Raw genomic sequence first — 9,292 nt, forward strand, 5'->3', positions numbered from 1 at the left:
GGATTTAACTTATTTAAAAGAAGTTCAGGATCATTCTGAGAATTAGTTATGACTCATACTGTTGTACAGAAACTTCCTGGGTCCTTTGGGAAACTGATCGTCCCAGACATGTGATGCCTCCAGTATTTTTCATTCTCCACACCTTCCTATCTGGTTTTCAGTTGCTTTTTGCTGCTTTCAGTAGCTCTGCTTTCCAACTAGCAGCCTCCTCCTCTGCTGTTTTTTGTGTTTGTTTGTTTTTATGGGCTTTTGAAAGTCAGATAACTAAACATGTTAGAAATATATGCAAATTTTAGTAAAGAGGCAAAAAAGATTCTTGAGGATCTCTTCTATGAGTAAATAGCAAGAAACCTTGACATCTTTTTTTGTCAGCTCAATGGACTTTTAAAACTTAATTCCTGATTTGTTCTTTTGCTAAAGAAATGACTTCTGGATAAATGACATTTTCACTAATGCTCCATGTACTTTATCCTTAGAAAGGCTATTTATTATATGTGAGATAATGGATGTAAAAGCACTTTAAAAAAGCATAAACTGTGAAATAGTATTGTTTAACCCATGTATCTATAAAGAAACACACAGAGATGGCTAAATTGAATCAACCCCAATGTTTTATTTAATTTAAAGTTTTAAAAGGCAGTGGTTAAGCACATTATGTGTATATATATATATATATGTATGTGCTTATATACATATATATACACATACATATATATATATAAAAGGAAACCAACCCCTTTTCAACTTTAGCCATTGATTAACTAGGCCCACTGTCTACTGCATGATTCGTTTTCTACTTCTTCGTATGACCAATTCTAAAAGTAAAAATAAACAGCCTTAATCAGTTTAACAGTAACTATTTGTGTTTCTTCTTTAAATAAATAAAGTTACCATTAAACTGATCACATGTGGTAGAAAGGTAGAACACACACACAAGCACACACAGTCCCCGATTTAAAACATGTGACATATGAATGACCTCTATGTACAAACGGGTGCTGCTGACTCCCCCACCCCCAGGGGAGGCCACAAAAGAACTTCCAGTACCCAGGGGGTCCCTATTCCCTCTACTGGGTTGGAGGATATGTTTTCCTGGCACCCCACATTAGACCTCAGAATGCATGCTCCCCATGCAGTAATAAAGATGGAGGTTCAGTTCTATGGTACTAGTGTTCAGGTACATTACGGAATAAATAGGCATTTGTAGCTGCCTCAGAACTAAACCATCATTTATAACTTTATAGGGAGAAATGTATTCTGAAGTTCTAGGTAACTGACATGCAAACTTTTTGAGTGTAATCAGTTTGCAAGTCTGGGGCTGTGTGTATGTGTGTGTGCGTGTGTGCACATTTCTATAGATTTATACAAAATTGAAATGAAGTGAAGAGTGGGGCTAGGTTTACGGAGCAGCTGCTTGGCTTCCATTCACTCAGTCCTGATCTAACAAGCCACTTGCCTCAGCCCTTTTCTTAGCAGATTATTCTGCTTCTCACCTGCCTCTGTCTCTGGAGAGATTCAGAAGGGGCAGCTCACACGAGTGAGAGGAAGGACACGGCTAAATCTTCTGTTAAGAATCTTGGCAAACAGAACTGCCAGATTCAACCAGGGCTGCTTTATAGAATGAAGTCCTTCAGTTCCATCTTGATGGAATGGAATTTTTTTTTTTTTCCGCTTCTAGCCCCTGCAACTCCATCTAACTGCAGCTCTGAATGAATGCCTCAATATCGCAAAAACACAGGATCACCTCTTAAATATGCTGGATTCTCAATGAGTAAACCAGTTAATGTGTTTCTAGCCAAAGCAAGGGCATAAATGTTTTAGAGAAAAGATTCCCCTGGAGCTACAGAGAAAAGATGCTGATAAAAGCAATATTCAGAGTTGAGCAGGTGATGCTTTTAGTCTGTGTCAGAGCTGGTCTCCTCGATGACAGAGTACTGGTTGAGTGCTTCCTCCAAAGGCGTTATTGTCCCATCAGGTTTTAGTCCCATTGGCTTAAGCAACTCCTCTCTGGAAAAAGAGATAAAAGAGAGAAAAAAAAGTATTCACCAGCATCACATACACCCCCGCCCTCCCCTAATCCACATCCTTAAAAAAAAAAGTCTTTAAAAACCAAAGTATTTTTTCTCAAGCTCTCTCTCGTGTGTTTGTAACAGGAAAGATGAAAGGGGCATGGAAAGAAAAAGAGGGAGATAAAAGACTTCATTCACACAGGCCAAACCTACTAAGCCAATTAAAAGTATGAAAAGTCAAGGTCTAAATGGGCTCAGGACAAGGAGCAGGTCTCTTCTGTTTTTAATAATTAACTTTTCCTTTTGTGGATTTGTTTTAGTGAAGTTGAAGCTGCTAAAACTTCACCTATCCCAGTGGGCCAGGCATATAATTAAATGGCTGATTTGATATGTACGGATTTCACTAACTGGAATAAATCCATCATCTGATTTTTGCCTCTCCAATCTCTAGTGATACATAAGTACTTCCTGATTCATTTCAAATCAGTCGGCCTCCCCCAACTTTCTCTCTCCCTTTTTTCCCCTCCTCTCTGTCTTTCCCCCTACTTCTTTCTCTCTTTTTTTAAACACCATTGCTTTTGTTTGTGGCAGTTTAATTATGAGGTTGACAGCCATTTTAATCTCTTCAAAGCTCCCCCAACTGCCTCTTTTCAGCTAATCCAATTATATCTACTCCACAAGTTACAGCCTCATCTAAAGATGATTAATTATTGATTGAGCCAATCAAAAAGCATTAGGAAAGATTTATTTAATCTTTTCATAGGCTCTTATTTATTACATGGAGATTATGGCAAATGTACCTATTGAGTTACTAACTCTAGTCCTCCTCCCACCCTAAAAAGTCAGCAGTGTAGTGTACTTTAAAAGTAGCCTTGAAGAGGCACATGAGCTGCTTAAAACTTATTTTTCATGGAAACAGGCATTACCCCCTGAAAACAGGTCTACAGTAAGAACACACATGGCAGGAGTTGTAATGTTGGTGGGATCTGGAGTGAAGGAAAATGATAAAAATTCTTCTCCCTCTGCTTCCTTGCTGTCATCCCTTAGGCCAGCACAAAGGGCCCCCTCCTGGGAAGGGCCGGCCACACAGCAGTGTGATGGTGTTACAGGCACAGAGAAACTTCCTGGGGAAGGGTAGGAACAGCTGGGTGGTCAATGGATAAGCCAACAGGAGCCTAATCAAGCAGCTCTGGCTAGTACCAGCAGACTACTTCTGAGAGTCTGAAAACTCTACTTGAGTCATGTGGATGGATGGCTGGTTAAGTTGAGGCTGCTATTATAAAGTAGGAAATGTGTTTCCTGATCCAAGAAATGGGGTCAGAATCATGAAACTTAAAGTTGAAGGGGCCTTAGAGATCATTTAGTCCAACCCCCTTGTTTAATAAAGGAGACTGAGTGACTTACCCAAGGTCACATATCTAGTGGCAGAGTTGGAGCTGGGACATAGGTCTCTGAATCCCAGTCCAGTGCTCTTTGCAGCACATACATCTGGACTAACTGCTCTAACTGCATTGAAGCGACACACTCTTTGAGTTCAGCTGTTTAATGTCTGTTCAGTAACTATGTGCCAGGAACTATGTCATATACTGGGAAGAAAAGGAAGGCACAGCTGCTGCCCTTGAGTAGTGAGTGAAACATACACATGAAAATAACTTAGAACATAATGGGGTAAATGTGTTAACAGAACCTGAACAAAAGAAACGGGCAGCTCCTGAGATGAAGCACTGACCAGACTGCCTCGGGAAGGTGGGGAAAGTACCTCCCGATGCGGTGTCCTGTGCCAGGCAAAGAAGGCACAGCCCCAACTCTTTAGGCAAAGGAGACTGTGTGAAGGGCTCTGCTGGGGTCCCATCTACTTGTGTGATTTTTGTAGACATTTTTGGATTGTGCCAATTTCTTTCTCTGCTCATATGAAGCTGGGAAAGGGGACCCAGTGTTTGGGGAGTGGTGAGGGTCAATGAAGGAGCAGCAGCAGGTCAGGCTGCAAGGGGAGTTTGGCATCTAGTAGTCAGAATGCCAAAGTAAGAAGGCTGGGTCTTAGCCTCTAATGAATGCCTGATCAGGTGTGTTTTATAGGGAGGTATCTCTGGCAGCAGTGCCAAAGACAGGCTAGAATAGGGGGAAACTGCGGCCAAGAGACAAGTCATGAGGATGTCATTGTAACAATGTGTAAGAGGAGACAGCTGACATATGGCTGTGATTGTGGGAATATAAAGGCATCACTTCCAAGGTAGATCCATGATCCGCTGGAAGGGCAGGCGTTGGTGAAGGAGAGTGAGGAGTGCCGCTGTGGCTCCCCGCTCAGGTGACCATGTAGATGGTGATCCAGTTACTGGAGCAAGAGCACAACAGATGGAGAAGATTGGGTGGGGAGATGCTGACACTTTTCAGGACATGAAGAGCTCTGCAGGACAACTAGGTAAAAATGTTTAGTGGAGCTAGAAACAATCTGCTTCCATTGAAACTTCTCTCTAGCACTGATCTATGCCATGTATCTGTATTTCAGTAAGTTTCCTTGTTGTGACTGTGTTGGAGGACTCTGTGATATTGGACACTGTTTACTAATAATTGATACAAAAGGAGAGGGGACCACCTTCTGGGATGAAACATTAAGGGATCAGAAAGTTCAAAGGTCTGAAGGGGTTGGTGGACTGAGGGTACAATAAGGTGGGGTAGGGTGCAAGGTAGGGGTAGGCTGAAGTAGGATCAGCAAATGGGACTACAGGAATTCTACCAAGAGAGTGATGAACTGCTGGGTGGACATGCCGTCACTCCCAAAACTCTTGCATATCCTTGCTAATAGGATGATACTGAGGCTAGCTCCCAGCTTATACAAAATAACTAGTAATTTCTCATCCGAACCCAGGAGGAATATTTTAAATCCTATCTGTTCGCTTTACCCCTACTCCCTAATCCAATTTTACAATTGAAATGAGAAGATTATAAAAGTTTAAAGGCCAAATTACGGGAATTCAGAATAAAGGGTCCCCTATTTTAATTCTCACTGGTGAATTATTCTTCTCGAGCCTTTATTTTTGGGTCTTTTCTATCACCCCTCTACTAATATAGAAGCTCCTCTGAGGATATGAATTATTTTCTTTTCCACATGACTCCATGCGTTGCCTGGTCTTACTGACATTTCTGTAGGAGAGGTGTCAATGATAACTGGCCACATAATCATGCATTTGTGCAGATAAATTAAGGCAGCAATGTCATACATCTGGAGTTGGGAAGTCTGAAGTCCTGACTCTTCCACTTACCAGTTGTGTGATCTTGGGCAAGTCTCTGAGTCTCAGTTTCCCCATCTGTGAAATGGGGATAATGATAATACTAGCTCTACCTACTTCCTAGTGATGACTTAAGGAATAATAGTACTAGCACTGGTAGTAGTAGTAATAATAACAATGATGTAGATAAAAGAGTTCTCTGAACCATAAAGGAGTCCTAAATATTAGTTATTATAATTGTGGTGTAGTGAAAGGCACATATAGGTTTGGAATCAGACGGACTTAGGTTCTAATCTGGATCCACCACTAACTAGCAGTAAGACCTTGAACTCTTTGGCTTCAATTTCCTTATCTAGAGAACTGCAATAGGAATACCCACTTCACTGAGTTGTCATGAGGGTGAAAGTTCATTATACATATAAAGTGCATAGTGCAATGGCTGGAATGTAGTTGGAACCCACAAGTTTGAATTTCCTGTCCTTTATGTGCTTATGAAAGGAAGATTTCCCCAAGAAGGCACTCTTCAGGAATAGGTGAGGGTAGAATATGCAGAAGCAAATAAAAGACATGGTCCCTGTCCTCAAGAAGCTTTTAGTCAGTTCAGAAGGTAAAACACACACACATTAAACAATATTAAAAGAATTACAGAACAGCAGATCAACAAGCTTGAGATGATTAACAGGCAGAGCCCTGCTTTCCCTAGCTTGACAGTTCATCAATATACCTTTACTGAATTTGAAATTTGTTTAAAGGAGATTTCTCATCCTGTCTGGGATTAGGAGAGAGGATCACTTACAGATATGTGACCATTTTTTCTTACGGACCCCAGGCTTACTTTTCAAACCCCCATCTTAACGATTCTGATCTTCCTATCTTATAACTAACAGCCCACAAATACCAAAATGAAGTCTTTGATATAGAGACTCACTCCTAAAAGGTCTGATAAATGACCTGGTTATACTAGACTGTTTCATTTAACAAGATTTGTTATATCTAGATCAGCAAGATGTGGACAGAGAATAGGAAGCATTAATGAATACCACAGAACTGATACTCCACCAGTCATATGGGCTATGTACATGTGGGAGGGACACAGAGGAGATGGGGATGCTGACCACAGGCTCCTGGCAGGAGATGGATTCAGGGCCAGCCTGTAATGGCAGTGATGGACATGGATTCATGGGCAGAAAGGCATCCCAGAAGCAGAAGATTAGTCAAGCAAAGGCACAGAAGCAAGAGTTAGTTTTGTGCAGGGATTGGCAAGCAGGCTGGCGTGGCTGAGGTAAAGGAAAAAGAAAGCTCAAAACAGATACGGGGTACAAAAGAGGATTTGGATGGAGCATTTGAAATCCTAGGCTGACAAGTCTCGATTATAGTACAGAGGTATTTTTTGTCTCCTATTTCAAGGATCCATGTAAGAATGTATTTATTAAAAATGATTCTCATTACAAAGGTTGAAAGCTATGAAAAAACATTGCTCTGGCATATTAATAAGAAAATGTTTTATGCTTTATTTGTTTCCATATCCCTATGTGTCTAGCACAGTGCCTTGCAGATAGGAGATCCTCAATAAGTGTTTATGAATTAAATATAGTTGCAGTTGATCTTATCTTACACTTTGACAGAAAGAAAAGGTATGGTGTTTTATGGGACTCCTAATAAACAAACCCTGACCAAGAGAAAAGCTAGATCTTTGGATGGAAGACTCATTTTCATCACCAAGATTTACAGTTAAGAAAGGTATTAGCATTCTGCATAATGCTTTCCAGGGATTTCTCGTTCTCTACTGGACTGTGAGCAACTTGAAGGCAGGGTCCATGTCTTATCTGGCTGTGATGTGCAGTATCTGGTACAGGATGGGCACATAGAAGGTTCTCAGTAAATGTTTATTGAAGGAATATAATACATGGGTCATAGCATAAATGGACAGTGAGTGGTAGAGAACCATTTGTCAGTAATTATTCTCATATTATTTTAACTGCAATTATGTCCCCAATAAGTCAATTTCACCAGACATTCTAATAGTCCAGAAGTCAAGGCCCCCTTTGTACTGTACAACCTGGAATTCCCAACCACTAATTGGTGTAGACTTGGCTTCTTACATATGGGGCACCAGTAGATTTAGATTCTAGTCTCAGATCTTCCACTAACTTGTGGGGTGTCCTTGGGCAAGTCATTTCCTTCTCTGGGCTTGAGTCTCCCATTTATAAAATGAAGGGGTTGGACAAGATGATCCCTAAGATTCTATTCTAAGAGTCTACTATTAGACTACTAAATAATTTTGATCTACTTAAAAAGCTGCTAAGTTTTTAAGGCACTAAACTCCATACTGCTAAGCCTTTGTTTCTAATCAAGATATGTTAAACTTAAGAGTCAAACACAGCATATACCTGTCACTGTCATACACCATGACCAAATTCTTTCTGCAAAACTATGAGCAAATGATTAGAATGATTCCAAAAGTAGATCAAAGCAATGTCAAGGAAGGATCTAAATTCAATCATGGCCCTCAATATACTGGCCACTTCATGAAGAGTTACTGGTCCTAAATTATGAAGGTCCCATCTAAAAAGGATGGCTAGGTGTCAGATATATGTAGATAATGGTTAAACGGAGATACTGTATATTGAAATGTGCATCAGGATTAAGATATTCACATAGCAACAACTCCTTCATACTTACCTTCAATGCTATACACAGGCCTTAACACAAGTTAAGACTGCCCTCGTTATCATCAAAAAGTACAGTGATGTCTACTGGATAAAGAGCCCATTCTAGGCACTGTGACAGTATCATGGCGGGCTTCTCATCTGATCAGGCATCTGGCCAGGGAAGAGATAAGCCTCCAAGAATGTTCAACTGGAACGAAACATCATTTAGAAATTTGATCTTACTAAACGATAAGGAACCATAATCTATAAGGGCATGGCCAGGCACGAGGACACAGATAAAGCACGTCCAAGAAAGGAAACCTTATTTTGCCCCAGCCTAACCCTTGGGACTGCTAACGGAAACCAAAAAATACTTTCTTAAAGATTTAGGGGTGGGAGATTATGGGATTTATACCATATTTAAAATTTTATGGTCTGTTTTCTTTTTTCCCCAGATAGAGTTTAACATTTTCCTGAGCCACCATTTCCCTGTAAATACGGTCCTCTGGGAAGCCTGGGCTTATATAGCCTCTCAGAACCTCAGAGAAGGTTCCACTTTTTAGGCTTCTAGTTCCTATGTGAATCTTTCCCCCAGAAATGACAGTGCAATATTGGGGCTCAGATACTAAGATACCCAATCGCACATTACAGAATAGGCCAGATGTGTATGTGTATAAAACACCTTACTTGACCTGGAAACAAGAGAATACTCTTGCCCACAGCACATGTTTTTGTGCAGTACAAACAAAGCATTCAATTCAAGTGTACTTGTTGAAGAACAGGACATAATTAAGCAGTTGGTAAAATGCATTCTTGTTTCCCACTTGCAGATCTCCCAAGAGTCCCTTCGAATTTACCTATACGAGTTTCAGCTTCCCGCTTGCCACTTAGCTTGATAACGACTCAAAAATCATTCCCTTGTTTTCAAGGGCTCTTCTTTCTTGTCTGCTCTGTGTACTACAGGGCAGTATTGACACATGGAATTAATGACAGGGTCTGTAATGAAACAACAATCATGCAAACACCAGTCTGCTCTTTTAATAAAACAGCATGTTAGAGACCTATTCACCTCCCTCTAATTGAGTACTGCATAATAGTTCCGATCCTTTTATGTAACATATTTTGTTCTATGATTAGAAAAGAAGAAAAGGAGGGAACCTATGAGGCACTGCTTCCTTCAGTCACCCCCTGATTAATTCTCTGTTTTTAATGAGGGTGGTTGCTATTTAGGCAGGTTCTGTTACATACTTGTTTTGTTGACTTCTGTACAATGTATAACAAAACCCAAGATGGATAATTGGGAACCATTTCTTTGGCACAGGGATTCCTGTTCTTGATGTAAGGTTGGCTTGGAAAAAAAGAACCCTGACATTTTAAATTAGCCATTTCATATTTAATTCCCTTT

At 40.4% G+C, this 9,292-nt stretch overlaps 1 protein-coding gene across 6 annotated transcripts in view; it reads right to left on the reverse strand.

Moving 5' to 3' along the window:
• Nucleotides 1-671: 671 nt before the first annotated feature.
• RIC8B (RIC8 guanine nucleotide exchange factor B) overlaps nt 672-9,292 on the reverse strand; it is a 97,498-nt gene continuing 88,877 nt past the window's right edge. For 3 of the 6 annotated variants that reach the window (XM_032493400.1, XM_032493401.1, XM_032493402.1), the window contains one exon: nt 672-2,007. In XM_032493400.1, coding sequence (XP_032349291.1) covers nt 1,896-2,007 — 112 coding nt within the window. In that variant the 3' untranslated portion in view covers nt 672-1,895. Of the gene's footprint in view, nt 2,008-7,918; nt 8,096-8,744; nt 8,884-9,292 lie in introns of all 6 variants that reach the window. The other 3 variants (XR_004324646.1, XR_004324645.1, XR_004324647.1) reach the window with 2 other exon arrangements.

The sequence above is a fragment of the Camelus ferus genome, chromosome 12, assembly GCF_009834535.1.
Source record: "Camelus ferus isolate YT-003-E chromosome 12, BCGSAC_Cfer_1.0, whole genome shotgun sequence".
Classification (NCBI taxonomy): domain Eukaryota; kingdom Metazoa; phylum Chordata; class Mammalia; order Artiodactyla; family Camelidae; genus Camelus; species Camelus ferus.